The sequence below is a fragment of the Cibotium barometz genome, chromosome 23 (assembly GCF_041138505.1).
Source record: "Cibotium barometz isolate CiBa-2024 chromosome 23, ASM4113850v1, whole genome shotgun sequence".
NCBI lineage: Eukaryota > Viridiplantae > Streptophyta > Polypodiopsida > Cyatheales > Cibotiaceae > Cibotium > Cibotium barometz.
This window is the reverse complement of record NC_141068.1, coordinates 6,978,116-6,997,682: the sequence shown is the minus strand read 5'-3', so window position 1 is coordinate 6,997,682 and position 19,567 is coordinate 6,978,116. Positions and strand designations below refer to the sequence as shown.

Sequence of the window (19,567 nt, the reverse complement as noted above, 5' to 3'; positions counted from 1 at the left end):
TATAACCTCTTGAATGCTACCTATACTCTCTTGAAAGCTAGGAGCCATGAGCATACTAGGCTTTGTTTTTCTTGTGTTTCCCTTCTCTCAAATAAAACGTGGGGAAAAGGTAAATATAAGCAGGCTAGAGCTAGGATGAAGCTATCCCATCAAGTAGATGCCATTCTCTTCTCCGCGTTGGTGTTGGAGCTCAGTCGAGTGCATCCTCTTCATCTCAAGCCTTTTCCACGGACTTAGTGTGAGGGCAAAAGGACGAAAGGACCAGATGTACAAGAGATCAGAGCAAAAGAACACAATATGAAATAGGTGAGTGAGTCTATATATAATAGTGAGTGAACGTATAGGTACAAGAGCCCTCTGATGTGACGTGATTCTGAGTAGAAGAAGACCAGTGTAGAAGCAAAGACAATGTCGGATCTAAAGCACGATCGGTGACGAAGGCTCGCGTCGATGTGAGGCAAAGGCACTCCGTGAGGTGGTCCGTGTTGAAGGCTCGCGTCGGTGGATGCAGAGGCACTCCGAGGTGGTAGTGGGCAGCGGAAGGGATGCAGACTCTTGTGACAAAGGTGCTGCGGTACCGATTTATGAGGCCATGCATTCATCTTATTTTCGATATTTTTCTGCTATTTTTGTCTATTTTTTAGACATTATTCTAGTATTTTTTGCATGGTCGGCCAGCCCACTGCTTTTATACTGGCTGACCAGCTCTTGTCCAACCTATAAATAGGTGGCTTGGGTTTGCATCATTAGCACATCATTATTCAGCTATTGCTGTTGGTTGTATGCACCTACGGACAGCCCTCGTGCTCTACTTCAGCAGATAACAAGTTTTCTACTTCAGTTCTTTTGAACGTGTGTTTCTTTGCAAGATCTATTTGCTGTTTTTTCTGATTTACAGCCATTCTTACACTCTCTCTCTCATTCTCTTGTGCTGTTTATTTTCTGCACTGTTCTTGCTCTAGTGTTCTCAGATTTGGTTATCATCTCCGCTACATATTCTAACATGGTATCAGAGCCCTAGGCTCTTGATAGATCTTGGGAGTTGTGTGAGCAAGAGGGGGACTATTGCGTTGCGGATTGGTGGACTGTTCAGGATTGTTCGAGAAGAGAAGCAAGAGGACGGCGGGCTAATTTGCTGGACAGCCACTTGCAGGTGGTAATTTTTTTTTCCCACCCACCCACCCTTTTAAGTAACATCCCCGCAATGGCAGATTTATTAGAGATGGCTGAGAAGCATGTGAAGATCCCAACTCTCCCCACGTTCCCGGTGGACCGTCAATTGGACAGGAATAACTACGGCATATGGAAGGTGATGATGGAATCTGTTCTGGAGTCATACGATCATCATTGTTGGGGTTCCACGGTCAAAAGTAGAGGAAGGGGAGTTACCGTCAACCCGAAAGGACCGGGAGGCACGAGCACAGTTGTGGGATCGTGTCAACGCCAAGGTCCATTCATTTATCTTCCTCAACTACACACCGCCAGTAATCAATCATGTAAAGCATATGACGCTGGCCAGAGGCATATGGCAGCACTTGGCTTCGCTTTGTATTGCCCATGAAGAGGATCTCCTTGGAAGTACAGATGCGGGTTACGAGCCCTGCAAAGTCGTCGACAATGCGGGAACATATTAACAAGCTGCAAGCCCTTCAATAGGAAGTCCTTCAAACTGGGAAGGAGATATCATCAGGAGATATGGCCATCACTTTGCTGTCCCACTTGCCTTCTCAGTATTCCGCTTTCTACTCTTCTTTGATTACCAGTGGCAGGCTCAGCACCATTACATGGGAGGAGCTTGTGCCCATGGTCTTGGACCAAGAGGAATGATTCACGCACCCTCCTCACGAGTCACAACGGAGGTTCAGAGGCCTTAACTGGCCAACGGTCGAAAGGCCGGAATAACAACAAGGGCAAAGGGAAGGCTTCATCGAAGAAGTCTTCTAAGAAGAAGCCTCACACGAATCGAGAGAAACTGAAGGCCGAGAGGTCCTGCAATGATTGTGGCGAGAAAGACCACTATTGGAGAAAGTGTCCTAAGCGGACTGGGAAGAGTGCTGATTCTTCAGCCTCAGCTGCAAAGACTCCAGCATTTGTGCACTTAGAGATGGACTCAGATGCTTCATCATCTTCGAGCGAGGAGGCAGTTGGCTTCACCGCAAAGGATACCCGGGAGTGGATTCTGAACAATGGTGCTTTCAGGCACATGACTCCTTCCCGAGACTTTTTTTTTGGATCTTAAATGACAGTCAGGTCGCATCTTCATTCGCGACAACTCCACCATTCCAATACACAATGAGGGCCGGATGGAGATTATTCCCGACGACAAGGGGGGTAAGCATTCCTCCCGTGTTCTTTACGTCCCTCCTCTTGATTTTCATCTTTTGTCAGTGCATGAAGTATACAAGACTGGCTTTCGGGTGGCTTTTGAGGAGCATTCAGTTGCTCTACAGGACCATGAGACTGGCCAGGTTGTTTGGGAAGGGGGTGTGGAGAATGGTATCTACAAGCTCTCTGCACTCTCCTCGTTGACAGGTTCTCAGGTCGGAGATCTGTGGCACTTTCGGTTTGGCCACTTAAATGTGGATGCACTACGGCGATCTTGGCATTGGAAAAAGCACCATTCTTGGTCAAAAAGCAAGACAAAGCAAAAAGTCAAACTATGTTGACCAAAAGCTAAGGGCACCATTGGAAAGTGGACATCGAAATGGATCAAAAAGCTAAAAGCCGCTTTTTCAAAAAGCAGCTCCAGGGCCAAAAAGCAAGGCCCTGAAGTTGTAAAAGCACAAATCAAGAACTTTGGCTATTATTAATAATATTTAATAAAGAAAAAGCAAAAGCAAGAAGATAAAACAAAAGCAAAGCTTGGCAAAAGCAAGCACCCCTATCAAGTTATATAAGATCATCATAAAAATTTTGGAGAGCCATCTTGGAAGGCTTGATCATCATCTTCATCATCAAAATCTCCCTCTCCACCCTCAGCCTTTGCCCTATCTGCAGAGCTGCCTCTGTCGGCTTAACCACCAGCAACGCCGCCGCCGCAGAGCTCAGCTCCGTCGGCGCCTCCGTTACCCAGAGCCTGATTCCGTCACCTCCACCACCCAAAGCCCGCCTCCGTCAGCGCCTCCGCTGCCCAGAGCCGGATCCGCGGTCGCACGCGTTTCCGCCACCCCAGAGCCGTCTCCACCACCTGTTCGCCGCCATGTTTGCTACTCCACCGCCACCTGTTACCTACATCAGCACCACCTTTCAGCCGCCTTCTTTGGAGGGTTGCCACCCTTTGAAGAAGCGCCACCTCCTCTCTTTCAAGTTTCGGTGAAAGAAGCTTGGAGATGGAACTTGAACATGGAACTTGGGCATGGAATTTGGGCATGGAACTTAGGCATGGAACTTGGACATATAGCTTGGGCATGAAGCTTGGACATAAACATGAAACTTGGTCATGGAACTTGAACTTAGACTTAGATCCGGACTTGGATTTGGATCTGAACTTGGATTTGGACTTGGACTTGGATTTGGATCCAGACTTGGATTTGGACTTGGATTCATTGGATTTGGATTTGGATTTTGGATCTGGTACTAGCCCGGTGAGAGATACTTGTGGGTCATTCTCGTGGTGTGCTCGGCATCACAGATCTCGTGCCTCGACATCAACCCCACCTTGGATATCTACATCAGCATATTTGTTTGTTTCGTATTCATTGATTGTATTGGTCTTGGCCAACGTGCCCGTGGATTGTTCCTTAATAAATTCCTAAAAGGGGGGCGAGGCCTGTTCCCCGTGGTGTATTGTACAAGATCCCTATTCCCTTCTCTCTCCCCCCTCGCTCTATATCTTTATCTCTTGGACACATGGTAGAATCTATCACGGCACGCCCCGCTGGGCTTACATGTGCTGGGCTGTTGTCCCAAGGTGTGGCCTGATGTAAAACATGGTGTGCTGACCTGTAGAGCAAAGAGTGGGTTGATGAAGAAGATGTAGTGTAGTCAAGTGGACTGTTGGTCGGCCACCTAGAATAATCCAAATAAATCCCCTTTTTAGGGCTGGACAAAATGCCATTTTCAGGCACCCCCTCTTGGGCCAAAAAGGGGACCATGAGAGAAGATGGAGGATGCAAGGGTCCCACACTGACACACTGTCAGAAGGAATGTATCCCCCTTTGGAAACAAAGTCTGATAAAGTCAGAGAGGGCGATCGTGATGGCAAAGGTAGTGAAGGTGAGTTGATGTAGATGGGTTGATCGTCTCCCAAGGTAATATCTTGAACGGGACTCTCCTCTGAGTAAGAAGTCCCATTCCTTGTGTGGTCTAGACCAGAGTTTGGAGAATCAACTTCTGATGAGAAAAGTTGGTCCTCTGGGAGTGCAGGTAGACGATCCATGCTGTGTGCCTCACGATAGCTCTCATACAATGTGAGGACAAAAGGACCAGATGTCCAAGAGATCAGAGCAAAACAACACAACATGAAATAGGTGAGTGAGTCTATATATAATGGTGAGTGAACATATGTACAAGAGTCCTCTGATGTGAGGTGACTCTGAGTAGAAGAAGACTAGTGCAGAAGCAAAGACGATGTAAGAGTTGAAGCACGGCCGGTGACGAAGGCTCGCATCGATGTGAGGCAAAGGCACTCCGTGAGGTGGTCGGTGTCGAAGGCTCGCGTCGGTGGATGCAAAGGCACTCCGAGGTGGTAGTGGGCAGCGGAAGGGATGCAGACTCTGGTGACAAGGGTGCTACAGTACCTGAGTGGTGATGAAGAGCAAGGAGGGCTGCCGTCCCGAGTGGTCCAAGCTCTGGTGACAAGGGTGCTACAATACGTAAGGGGTGGTGAGGAGCAGAGAGGGCTGCCATCCCGAGTGGTGGTGGTGCAAGCTCTGGTGAAAAGGGTGCTGCAATACCTAAGTGATGGTGAGGTGCAGAGAGGGTTGCCGTCCCGATGATGTGAGATGGTAAGCAAAGAGGGCTGGTGCCCCGTGGTAAACAGTAGAAGAAATAGGAGCAGAGAGGGCTGCCGTCCCGAGTGGTGGTGGTGCAAGCTCTGGTGAAAAGGGTGCTGCAATACCTAAGTGATGGTGAGGTGCAGAGAGGGTTGCCGTCACGATGATGTGAGATGGTAAGCAGAGAGGGCTGGTGTCCCGTGGTAAACAGTAGAAGAAATACGATGGTGAGCTGTAGCAGAGAGTGGGCTGCTGTCCCAAGATATGTACTCGTCGATGTAGCAGAGAGTGGGCTGTTGTCCCAAGGTAAACTGTAGAAGAAAACACTGATGTATTGTATGTAGCAGAGAGTGGGCTGCTGTCCCAAGGTAAGCTGTAGAAAAACGCTGAAGTGCTCTACTGTAGCAGAGAGTGGGCTGCTGTCCCGAAGTGTGGCCTGATATAAAACGCTGATGTGCTGACCTGTAGTAGAGAGTGGGCTGCTGTCCCAAGGTGTGGCCTGATGTAAAACGCTGATGTGCTGACCTGTAGCATGATGTGCTGACCTGTAGCAGAGAGTGGACTGATGAAGAAGATGTAGTGCAGTCCCCAGCAGCAGCAACAGCAGTAGAAGTGGTACCGGATATGATCTATAAAGTGGTACCAAAGAATGAATGAAGAGGTAATGTTATATATAGTCAAGTGGACTGCTGGTCGGCCAGGCCAGAGGCTGCCGGCCAGCAGCAAGACACAAAAAGATGGAAAAAATCTAATAACCTAATAAATCCCTTTTTTAGGGCTGGACAAAATGCCATTTTCAGACACTTAGCTCATCAAGTGGCTCTATTTAAACTTCTTAATTGCTTGGATTAAGGGGTTTAATTCTCAGATTTGTTGATTGGCTATAATTAATGATTAGCGAGCTAGTTTAGCTTCTAATCTCATACTAGTCCCTTGTTTATGAGTTGAGAAAATTTAGAGACTCGTTAATGATGAAAGCTAGGAGGTCTAGATGATTTGATTGTTTTAATTTTGGTTGAAAACACTATCTAATTAATAAGCTTCATGAGTGATTAGTAAGCTGGTTTAGTTTGCTAATCTTGGATTAAGCATGGGATTTGAGATCTTTTGTTTGGGATCTTTTCTCCTATGAATTGCTAAGCTCATGATGCTTTCAATTTTCAAAAATGCTGGAAGGATAGAGTGTTTTTTGGAAAATCCCTAAAATTAGACCGTGATAAGTGATAAGTAAGCTTGATTAAAGAATTTCGAGATGATTAAGAATTATGGAATGTATTGGTGATCCTTGGATGCTATTCAAGTGTCTTAATCCCTTTCATGTGATTAATTGCTTAAATTAGATTTACTATCCATGAATCCGCCCGCTTTCTAGAGTAATTAAGGATTAATTAATGATTAAACTATGAAATTTTTGAGATCGGTGTGCACATGGCACGTCTCCTATATATATATATATATATATATATATATATATATATATATGTTCTTGGATTCATCTAGGTATATATATATATATATACCTAGATGAATCCAAGAACATGCCCAAATTCACCTTTTAGGAACGCGCATGTTATATACTCATGGTAGTCCACTTGGTTCTAGGCATATATCACTTGAAAACAATGCTACGCCTCATGATCTTGAACTCCTACTGAAACTAGTCCCATTCAAGTTCTATCCGTTGTGCATATGAACAAAGGTATATGAAACTTGAACACTCGTCCAAAGCTAGTCCACTTGGTTATGAAACTTGAACACTCGTCCAGAGCTAGTGGAGTCAGTACAACTTGATTCTTATCAAAAAGATCCAAAACTCATCCTCCCATGTTAACCCTCTTGCATACACTCAACTATTGAAAGATCTTTCTCAATCATCATGGACGGTGTTGACACCATATCTTCTATAAGACCCACTTATTGAACATAAGTTTGTTCTTTGGCACTCAATCTACAACTTCTCATATTGCTAGAACTTCATGGTTGATGGAGACACCTCATTCACCACTAGGAGACAATGGTCTACCAAATCTCTATTGTTGGCAACTCAAGGCTCCAAAAGTCCGTCGATTCTTTACAATCCAAATGCAACAGCTCCTCCACTTTTATCACAAACTCCCATAACGTTTTCATAGTCTTCGTCGGAAGAAGTCATCTTCCGACCAAAGTCTTTCCACTTCTCATTGATGATCTTCTTCAATGTCTTGTGTCAGTCTTTCTATTTCTTTTCGTTTGCACTGATGATCTTCCATAGCTTCATGTTGAAGTAACGTGTCTTTGTTCTGTCGGAATGCACAACGAAAAATGAGACAAGTGCTGTGAGAAACAAAACACAAAAGTGTAGAGAGAGAGAAGCTATATAAACTTTGATATATACACGAAGATCCGATACAAACCCGATGTGGGGGACAAGGGTGATATTTATACCACCCTACAGTGCTGGTCGGCCAGGTCTAAAACAGCCGACAAGGTGTACATGGTGTCCACAACTAAGAATAACCAATCGGCCAGCAAAGGACATCAAATCGGCCAGGACAGAGAAAGTCGGCCAGCACAAGACAATCCCCACAACCCAAAAACAAGGAGAGAACCACGAAAAAATGAGGAAAAAATCTAGGCGAGCACACCCACAACAAAGGCCCTCATTAAGTAATATGTACAGACAAGAGATGACTACTAACAACCCCTCTCAGCTCCTAGATGTGGAACCAACCCCAATGAGCTGGAGCATCGCCTAAGATAGAGACTTCGTGAAGAGGTCTGTCACATTGTCCTCCATCGAACAATAAACAAGTAGGATGTCACCAACCAAAATCTTCTCACGAACAAAGTGACTCTAGATGATCGTGGGTTCCTTCTGTGGAAACCCAATCTCGCTAAGTAACCTCTCCAACCACAACACCTCGCAAGCAGCAGCACAAGCAGCCCGGTACTCTGCCTCTATAGGAGACAAGGCAATAGTTGGCTGCCTCTTGCTGCTCTATGAAATAGCTCCTGAGCCAAGGGTAAATCCGTAGCCTGATGTAGATCTCCTCGTGTCTAGATCTCCTCCCCAAAATCAATCACTCCAACCTTGAAGTCTAACTCGTTCCGTCATTCCCCCCTCTAGTGTCATAGAAGCATAGTTGCCAGACGTTTTTAAAATGGAAAGTATTATACGAGTTTTATACTTTTAAAAACGTTTTTTTTTTTGGGAAAGTTTTTAAAATAAGTTTTTTATTTATTTTTTGTTATTCATTAATTTTTTTAATGCAGATGGAACAGAGCCAGTACCAGAAGGACCCAAGGAGAAGAGACAGGAGTAGGCTGCAACAGAGGGGACATGCAAGAGCAGGCTGCAGCTACACAAAGGCAGGAGCAGGCTGCAATAGAGGGAACAAAGACGGGAGTAGAGAGGGGGGCACTGGTGGGCAGAGGCGGGAGCAGATGTTGGGGGGCAAGGCAGGAGTAAAAGAGGCAGGCAGGAGCAGATGGTGGGGGGCAAGGCAAGAGCAGAAGAGGCAAGGGCAGGAGCAGAAGGGGGTTGAGACTGGAGCAGTAGAATGGACAGAGACGAGAACAAATGGTGAAGGGACAAAGCAAGAGCAAAAGCAACAGGCAAGAGTAGATGGGACAGAGGCAGGGCAGAGACGAAGGGGACAGCACAAAAACATTAGGGCAATTTTTTTTATTTTAAAAAAAAGCTGGATTAAAAAACGCATATCAAAAAACAAGACGTTTTGAAACGTTCACGTTTTTTTATTATTTCAAAAAAATGTGTTTTTTAGCAACTATGCATAGAAGAGTCCAAGATCCTTCATACCCTGCAGATCCGCAAGATCCGCACAACCTGGCCTGTTGCTTTGTCCCGGAGAGCAACAAAATGCTCATCAAACTCCACCCGTACACCAGTCTTGCAAACCTCATGCAACGACAACAAATGAAAACCAAGGGATGGGACATAAAGAACTTGGGAGGAATGCTTCCCCCCTCTGCCAATCGGGAACGATCTCTAACCTGCTCTTACTCTGTGAATAGGGATAGCGGACTTGTCACCAATAAGGATGTGACATGCGTGTCTTCGAAGATCCTGTAATAACTCTCGTGAAGGAGTCATGTGCCTAGATGCACCACTATCGAGATCCCTGGCGATGAAACCAACTACCTCCCTACTTGAAGAAGATGAAGCATCTGTGTCCATAATCTCTAAGTGCACAAAAGCTGGAGTCTTCACGGTTACTGCTGCTGAGGATTCTGCACCTCTCTCGATGCTCCGCTAAAGACATTTCCTCCAATAGTGACCTCTCTCGCCACAATGATTACAGGTCCGCTCTACCTTCAAGGCATCACGATCCGACTCAAGCTCCTGCTTGGAAGACTTTCCTTTGCCCTTACTGCGACCTTTCGACCGCTAGTCAGTTAAGGCCTCAGAACCTCCGCCTTATGGAGGGTTCGTAAAATGCTCTTCTTGGTCCAAGACCATAGGCACAAGCTTCTCCCATGTGATGGTGCTAAGCCTCTTACCAGTGATCAAAGAGGAGTAGAAAGCTGAATACTGAGAGGTCAGATGAGACAGCAAAGTGATGGCCGTGTCCTCTGAAGATATCTCCTTCCCAACCTACGAACCTCCTGCTAAAGAGCCTAGAGCTTGTTCATGTGCTCCCGCATCATCGAAGACTTTGCAGAATCCATCACTCGCATCTGCACCTCCAAGAAAATCCACTTCATGTATGATACCCTGTTATACAAAGAAGCCAAGTGCTGCAAAATCCCTATGGCCAATGTCATGTGTTTGATATGATTAATCACCTGGGGTGTGCAATTAAGGGAGATAAAAGAACGCACACGGGCATTGACACGATCCCGTAACTATGCCTGGGCCTCCCATTCTTTCCTAGTAGAGAGTAAAAGCTCCCCGTCCTCCAACTCTGGCCATGGAACACCAACCACAATGAAATCAACCAAGTCATAAGACTCCAAGACAAACTCCATCATTACCTTCCAGATGCCATAGTTGGTCCCGTCCAACTGTCGATCCACCGGGAATGTGGGGAGAGTGGGGATCTTCACATGCTTCTCAGCCATCTCAAGAAAATCTACCATCTCAAGGGTTCACAAGGTCTTGTGAAGGGAGGGTGGGTTGGGAAAAAATTTGAAGAAGAGGCTGCAAACAATATGCAAGGTGGCTGTCCAAAAGTGATGGCTGCCTTCTACCCGATCTCCAAGTCCCGAACAGCCCAAGAAATCTCCAATCAGCACCAAAAAACAGCAAACCCTCAAGCTCCCACTGTCTCCAAGCTTCAAGCCACCTGGGGCTCTAATACCATGTCGGAACGCACAGCGAAAAATGAGAAAAGTGCTGTGAGAAACAAAACGCAGAAGTGTAGAGCGAGCGAGCGAGAGAGAGAGAGAGAGAGAGAGAGAGAGAGAGAGAGAAGCTATATAAACTTTGCTATATACATGAAGATCTGATACAAAACTGGTGTGGGGAGCAAGGGTGGTATTTATACCACGCTACAATGCTGGTCGGCTAGGTCTAAAACAGTCAACAAGGTGTACATAGTGTCCACGACTAAGAATAACCAGTTGGCTAGCATATGACCAGTCGGCTAGCAAAGAACATCAAGTCGGCCACCAAAGGACATCAAGTCGGCCAGCACAAGACAGCCCCCACGACCCAAAAAACAGGGAGAAAAAACCACAAAAAATGGGAAAAAACCCTAGGTAGGCACACCCACAACAAAGGCCCTCACTGAGTAATATGTATAGACAAGAGATGACTACTAACACGTTCTACCTATGTTGATTCCTTTGCTTGATCATCTTTTAAAAAAATGGAGCCATCGTCTGCAACCGAGGCTACATCTCAACTACAAACACAACTTGTATCATCTGTATATAAAGTCTATAACTAGAGTAAAAACACTTCGCGACAATGGTAGTAGCTATCTAAACCTTGTTCAACGTGAGATAGTGGATAAAAACTTGCTTTGATACTAACTAATGTCAAGGGACACTATAAGAAGTGCAGTTCTTGAACTACTTGGAAACACAAAAGTAATTTCATTGACTTGAAGAAACAAAGAATCTGCTGAAAACTAAATACTAGGGTAATTATGGACACAGCAAGAAAGCCTTCTATAATCATCTCCCAATTACTGAAATATGTTGCATTTGGAAGCCTTTAGCTGATTTACTTTAATTGATGCTCTTCAGGTTGAGTCCACTACTCTTCTTCTCCCCTTTGGCTAGGGAAGAGCGAGGAGAGTTATCCTACCTACAAAAAAAGCAGGCCAGCCAACTAGTCGGCTAACTTAGGTTAAATTGTATTAATTGCGTTAATTTTTGTTCTATGTTATCTGCATTCACATTCAGCCTTTATAAATCAGGGCTCACAACATGAGCTGGTTCTTCGCTAGACCCTAACTCTAACCCTAGCCCTGAGTGGTAGCCTAGCATGACACAGGCATCTGAGAGTTGGAGCTGATGCATGTCACATCTGACATTGCTGAGACATGCAGCCATGCTTCAAACATTATGTAGAATGAAGGTGTAGGAATTTATTGGTTGTCACATATGCTCACAATCTCTAATGACATCCCTTGACCCTCCATCAAAGCTGATCAGCAGGGAGATCTGACGAGCACTGCCACAAGACCATCTGTTATCGTTTTGGGAAGAAAAAAGATGGAGCGATACCTGGCCACCATGATGCAAGTTGCGAAGCCGCGCCGAGAAGCTGCCCGCCGGAACGAAGTCGGAGTCGCCGAAAGAATGCTCTAGCTGGAAGAGAACTTTGGTATCAGAAGCAGCGCCAGCAGCGGGCCCACCATCGCTGGAGGGGGGATTCGGGCGGCGAGGAGGGCGGGCGGTGACTTGCTCTATGTTGGGAGAGCCGATTATACCCCACTCCTCGTCTTCATCCTGCAGTTCGTCCGATTGGAAGGAAATAGCACAAGGGGATTTGAGCAAGATTAGGCATAGCAGGAGAAGGGGGACGCGCCTGGCAGGAGTCATCCTCCGGTTGCTAAAAACTAGTTTTCACGACATACATATAAATAGGGCTTACAATGAGTGAAAAAAGAAATTTGATTAATTATAGATCGTTTTTTTAACCTTTGAGTGAAAATTAAAATTAAGGTTTTTTTTCTTTAATCAAAGAAATGAAGCGACCCCGCATTTGCTTGGCCTTTGCAAGAGGAGTGAGTCTCGTATTTTGCCTTTTACAGAGGGGAGAGGTGATAGAGAGAGGTCGAAGGGATGAGCACAAAGGAGCAGGAACTACCTTATGGTGCATCTATTAAATAACTCTGTCGTTTCTATCTTGTTGTACCTCTCTGATGAGCAGAATCCTAAAACGCCTGCGTTCAAAAGGGAGGGAGATCTTTTCTCTCTCTCCCCACTCCCCAAAAACAAACATTAACCCTCGAGAGCTCTCTCTCTCTCTCTCTCTCTCTCTCTCTCTCTCTCTCTCTCTCTCTCTCTCTCTCTGTGCAAATAGGCAATGCTCCTCTCTAGCACACGCACTCTCTTTCAAAGCTGTAGACGAAGGCCTTGTGCCACCATTGCGATGTTGAAATTTTGCTTCCGTATGAATTTTTTAAATGATTTTAAAAAAATATTTATGGAGTTTAGTAGAGGAGGACCCAATTGAAGTATATACCTCGTGTCTTAAAGTGAGTACACTAGGCTACCATCAATGCCATGGTCCACTACCCCAAGAATCATCTCTGTCTCTAGTCTTAGTCAAAAAATAGATGTGCTCGAAGTGTCTTGCCAAGTAAACTCGTTGTGAACAACTATTGGTAATCATGAAGCTTGAGTTGCTAGGCTATGGAGGCTTATAAGAAAACATGGCTGAAGCTAAAACATAGACATTGAAATCTTAAAGAGAGAGAGTGTTACAATACACTCTATAGTGAGAGAGAGAGAGAGAGAGAGAGAGAGAGTTACACGAGTCAATGAAGTGATTATTGTGTGTATTTTAAATAAGTACGTTGCTTTTATAGCTTAGAAGCATAAGATGTGACAGCATTGCTTAGGTCAAGCTATCATCATATAATATCTATATATTATGTGTCAGTCCTTAAGAGTGTATTAACACGCAAATACAAGAGCCCTTTGTAAGAGGCTGTTCACACACAAATCTATAGTGCTTTGATAAGGCTTGTATTTCAACACCCTGCAAGAAAGGGGAATGGTGCACTCAACTGGAGTACCACGGTTTGCACTTATAATGGAGCCTCTCAAGAATGAGAGCTCACCATGAAAGCTTGCTCTAGGCAAGAAGATAACCAAAATGGTAATATGTCAAAAAGATATACAAACTATCCCAAAGGTGACTTATATAGTCACTTACTCCTATGACCTTTCACATATGGGTTGCCCATAAACCCGAGTCCTATGTCCCATAACATGTGTATAAGCCCTCATCCCACGTGTGCATGTGCAATACATCCAAGTACATAATTTACTACGTTATAAACCACCCCCTCCTACAATGATTTCATCCTCGAAATCAAGGAGTGGTTGTGCAAAACAAATAAAAATCGACCCACAACGTGTGGAGTCACAGACCATAGTAAGTACCCAACAATCCATGAGCCTATATAATAAACCGAGTCACCGTCAGGATCAAATGGAAAACCACAATTATTGATGCACAAATAACATCAAACATCAATAGGCCCTCATAGCCTCTTGGATCAAATGGAAAACTCCATGGAACAACTCCCAAGCTGTAAAACATGATGCCACCTGGGCCAAAAAGATGATGTAGCCATGCATCCTCAATCATCACACGATCTCCTGGGTCAAATGGAAGTCCCAAGAACCAATGATCCATATGCACATGTGCATAACCACACATGTACAGAAGGAAGCTCCATTCAATTATCCACCAAGATGACAATCCAACTAACCGCCTAGATCAAAGGGAACTCCATGAAAGTCACCATCCAATTTCTCATAATCATGAGAATCACAATAGCATCTACAATGATCAATAAAGTGGCCACCACCAATAATGCTCGGATCTAAGGGATAGCTTATACACCCATCCTCCTCTGTCACCAAGTAACCATAAATGTAAACGTGGCATGTCCCATGATCAAAAACCATGCATCCCGAATGACATGTGATGCATCCACCAAAAGTGAATACCTCAGCTCTATAAACCATAGGATTATGATGACATCCACAAAGGCTAAATGAGCATGTCTCATAGGTGGAATCAAACATATCATAAGTGAACCGGCACCCTCATCATATATATCATCCCTTGAATGATCCAAGGCATGGTCCACTATAGCAATGTCTCTCTAGACAAGATCAACATGTGTATAACCATCATCATGAATGTGCATAACCATGATATCCGTAGCATACAAAGTATATCCATATGTGAATGTCTCGTAGACTGACTGTCTATAGTGTCAAGACAATATCCAATGTGAACAAACACAAATGCCTCATAGATATGATATCTAGCCTCATAAGGGCATATATGGACATCAAAACTAAATGCCTCCAAATTTGAATCATGCCAAGGTATAAGCAATGTTAAACCACAAACATCATGTCTTGCAAATTACCCTTTATAAAGAGTAACGAGGACAGAAATCCACATACGAATAGCACAAGGGCGGCTGCTGCTACAAGAAGGCCTCCTGCATAATTCCACACCACCATTTGCATAATATCTATCACCTTGCTGCTACAAGAAGGCCTCTTGCATAATTTCACACCACCATTTGCATAATATCTATTACCTAGAACCACATAGACATAATCCATGGCATGTAAGTGCTCAAAATATACATCCAAAGCTCTACCACCATCCACATCAATGCATGCAATTTCATTGCCAATACTATCATCCTCCATGGAATCAACACATGAGTAATCCACAAATGTAAGGGTGTCATCAAGACTCAAGATTAAATCTAAAACTTTACATCAATGTGTATATGGCTTCTCATCTTGCTGTCCAAAGATTACAGCAAGTGGCATTGATCACATGCAAATGTGAATGGAGATCCTCGTCTGTCCTTTATAGAACCAACCTCTTGCAAAATAGAGTGCATAATACCTCTTCCATCCACATAGTCATAATCCATGCATTGATCACATGCAAATGTGAATGGAGATCCTCGTGTGATCCTTTATGGAACCAACCTCTTGCAAAATAGAGTGCATAATACCTCTTAATCCATGCATTGATCACATGCAAATGTGAATGGAGATCCTCGTCTGTCCTTTATAGAACCAACCTCTTGCAAAATAGAGTGCATAAAACCTCTTCCATCCATGCTCAAAGTAAGATGTAAACCAATAGATGGTACCAACAATTCACCTACATTAATCATCCTTATCTTGCCTTCACTTGTGGTAGCTCCACCATAGAAATTTGCACATTTCTTTCCTCCATCCACATCTTGTGAAGAAGAAGGCATTTGACCATATGACTCATTGATAGGCCAAGGTAAAGAATATTATTGATTCTTCCATTGTTTAAACAACTCACCTTGACTATGTCTAAGGCTTTCAAGGATCTTCATTTATGTTATCAAAGGCTGAGTCCAATCTTTGCATAGTGACAACTTTAGAAAGCTCAACTCGAGTGTTTTAATTCTTAACAAAGGCATTATTGCAACTTTGTTGCATTGCATCCAGACCAATGCATGTTGCTTGCATAGCATCAAAACCATTGGCTCTTGCTTTTCATTGCATTAAAACCCTTGTCATCCTCTTCATCGTCATTCTCATCACACATGTGTCCATAAGATCACTACCATTGTTACCCTCATAGGTGTTGAGTTGGGATTCATCTTCACTTTCATTGAAATCCACATCTTCCATATGCCTTTGAGGGTCATAAACAAAGCCTTGGTTTTATAGGGGTAAGCATCAAAGCCTGCACCTTCATTGTTGCTATCCATGCATGTGGATTCTTAAAGATTGTCGCCATCCCCATTGGGAGTGCAATTCTTAATGTTGGAACCCATGCAATTTTCATCATCATCTGTGTAACTACCATTGTCGGTGCTATGAGAGTCATAATCTTCCATGGCTTCTCAAATGGGACATCGGATGATAGAAATTCTAGAATCAAGTGAACAGAAAGCACTTGAGATGCACTTTGCCAAATTTCAACTTGCTTTGTGCCCCGCTGATCAAAGAGAAAATGCTCTCTATTTTGACTTTTCTGCAAAAAGTTAACAAAATGTAATCTGGTCGTTCAACCACTCCAACAATGTTGGAATTAAATGATCTTGGATTGGATGGAAGTTCTAAGAGTATACTACATAACCATAAGATCGATTTTGCTTCAATCAAAGGGCAAATATTCTCTGTTTTGACTTTTGTGATTTTATAGAGCTAAAAATAAGGAAACGACCGTAGATCCCCAACAAGTATCCAAACGGACCAATCTATAACTCGATGGGAAGCTCTTCAGGAGTACTAACCCTATAAGAGGTTTGACTTTAGTAGTCAAAGGGTAAGTACTATATGTTTTGCCTCTTTTAAAAAAGTCAACTATGTTGGTTGACAACCCAAATAGTAATGGATCGGCAGGGAGTTTAATGGCTCTTCTTGAAGCTCTAAGGGAGTACTCTCAGAATATATAAATACTTGGGCAAAATACAAAATAGGTTATGACTGAATTAGGGTTTTTGCTTGTGGCTGACCTTGTTGGTTGGGATAGCAACAGCAAATGGTACTAGAATTGGGAGCTTGATGGCTCTAGACGTAGCCCTTAGGGAGTACTAAAAAGGCTATGCAAATACTCATAAAACAGCCCCAATTCTTTTTGGCTAAAGTAGGGTTTTGTGGTCCTACAAAACCTAGTTAAGACTATTGAAAAACCCCAATTCAATGCACTCAAGGCATCTATTGTCCCCACGGCACTTGTGCATAAGCTTTCCTTGATCAACAAGGCATTAATCAACTACTCAACAATGTATTAAACCTTGCCCATCAAGTTTAGCCATGAAGTTTTGAGAAAATTTTACCATGGTCTCCTTTTTTTTTTCCATCAAAATCTCAACATGAAAAACTACAAAAATACCATTGCATTGTCTTGCCAATTCATTACCAATTTAAAACCATACCAATACCCAAATGATGGATTTCAATGATGTGCTACTTGTTGCCGATTTCCCAACCAAGTCTTCCCGCCTCCTTAATAAAGTTTATGATCCAATGGCAAGTATCGAGGCTAAGTCTTCACCTCCATGTACCTAATCCTCCATCTATCTGCTTTTTCAAGGCACTCATGGATAGACGGATTTAAGACACACTCTATCCTTGGCCTCTCCTTCAATATGCCAAGGGCGCCATCACACAATCTAGATTCTAGAAGGACATGTGAATACAATGTGATTATGTGGAACTTGTGTAGAATGTTTGAAAATATTGGGTAACTTCAGTTACCCAATATTTTCAATTGAATACAATGTGATTATGTGGAACTTGTGTAGAATGTTTGAAAATATTGGGTAACTTCAGTTACAAGATTGTTTGCATGAACTCATGCCAATATCATAACGATATATCACTTAGCTTGGACTCATACTCTTCTCCACCACCATATAGCTCCAAAGGCATCACAACAACATCCAACCAAGCATGCAAATCAATTATATGTGCTCATTCCATCTCTTGCCATCACATAAGCATGTCATATGTCACTCCATAGCACGTGGATGGCTATGGATGACAACTAGTTATCAAATGACATGTACTCAAGCATATAGCATGCTTCCACTTGTAAAGCCTCTCACAATAGGCTCAAATCAACATAAGAAAGCCAACCATATATATTATATGCATTCCATATTATCAATGTAAATGTTATGAGATTAACAGGAAACACTCAAAGGTAAGACTAGGAAAGATTATTTATATGTAAAAGGTTTGCATATTAATAAGGTTCATGGGATTTCAAATAGGAAATACCTAAGCAATGGTTAATAGGCATTAAAGGTAAAGTAAAAAGTGAAGTAAATGGTGCACAATGGAAGGCCAAGGGACACATAAGAGGGCTCCCCCTTCTAGGGATAGCTAAAGAGACATTTGGCTAATGAAAAGGCAATGTTAGCCAAAGAAAGGTAAAGGGGCTGAGGTTGGAAGGTCATGCACCACTTAAGCCTATATAACCATGAGTTTAGGGTCCATTTGGGATACGGTTGGGTGGATAATCAAAGTACTAGTCTTATAAGTCCTCAAGCTAATAATGCAAGGAACATTACATTGGTATTAGAGCCAAGTACTTCTCTTTCATGTTTCCATTGAGCTACTCATTTTGCTAACTCTAATTATTCTTATACCCATTAATCTCTACTCCTTAATCTCTTTTCTATTAATTTCCATAAGCTAATCCCTATATTTCACAAATCTCCTCCTTACAAAAAAATAACTTTTGCTTAATAAATTGGCCATACTTTGGAGTTATATATGGAGCAAGTGGAGTACAAGACAACCTTGAAGGAGCATGAACCAAATATCAACAAGGAGGAATCAATGAAATTGTTCATCACGTCATTAGGGATAATTCATAATTTACCCAACCAAGTAAGGTCATTGTGTTGCATTTTTTTCGCTTTGTATGAAATTTGCCATTTTGCTTAGTGTTAGAGTAAATGGCTTGTCAAGGTTGGAAGAATGAAAATGTTGAGAAAGGAAAAAACCTAATGTTCTCTTTCCATATGGAAGAGGATATTACAAAACCAAATGAAATAGACATGCAAGATTTATATCTTAATGATTACGAGGATATAGAAATGAAGAAAATGAAAGAAAAAATCTATAATATAGAAAATAAACTTGAGAAAATGACGGGTCTTCTTAGCTCCTTGATGGGAGGGGAAGAATTGGGAGTAAAAGAAATCTCTAAAAGTAACATTGGTGAGGCAAGGGAAAAAACTATAGAAAAAGGATTGAATGAAACCATAATTGAAGAGGGTCCCAAAAATACAGACTAGGATATAGTATTCAAAGATTTAAAAGCACCCACTTTTAGACGAGAAGAGAAGGAGAAATAAAGACGCACTCTATATTCTTCTAAATAAATGGAAAAATTTGCATCTTTTAAGAAATGTGCCCGATCATAACCACCCCATTAAAGCTAGCCTATCCTTGTAAGGCAAAGCTTATAAGTAGTGGATGGGTTTAGCAGAAGCTAGGCAAGTACTCGATTCTTGGGATTCATTCAAGGAATTATTCTTAAAGGAATATCTTCTTGAAAATTAAGAATTTCGAAATTGGGAGGAGTGGGATAATTGTTCTATGGAACAAAAGAATTTAAAACTCACTCAATATATAGGTTGCTATAGAGAAATTCTCTTAAAACTTAAGTGCATATACCATTTTTCAAAAAGCAAGAGGCTACATTAGAGGCCTGAAAAGGGAGTACAAGAAAGAAGTTCGCTCCAAAGAGCCAAAAAACTTAGATAAGGTTATAAGATTTGCAAAAATGTTTCACAATACCATGGGTAATGGTAATCGTAAAAGAAAAAGATAAAAATTGTCTGTTTCCTTAAGTTTTAAGATAATTTTTCTATAGCAAGCTATATATTGAGTGAGATTTAATTTCTTTTGTTTTATAGAACAATTATCTCACTCCTCCCAATTCTGATCTTCTTCGTTTTCAGGAA

At 42.7% G+C, this 19,567-nt stretch overlaps 1 protein-coding gene across 1 annotated transcript in view; it reads right to left on the bottom strand.

Moving 5' to 3' along the window:
- Positions 1–11,978, bottom strand: part of LOC147625573 (ER membrane protein complex subunit-like protein) — a 42,353-nt gene extending 30,375 nt beyond the window's left edge. The window contains exon 1 of the mRNA XM_086817083.1: positions 11,610–11,978. Within this exon, the coding sequence (XP_086673209.1) occupies positions 11,610–11,927 (318 nt within the window). The 5' untranslated portion in view covers positions 11,928–11,978. The remainder of the gene's footprint in view (positions 1–11,609) is intronic.
- Positions 11,979–19,567: the final 7,589 nt, after the last annotated feature.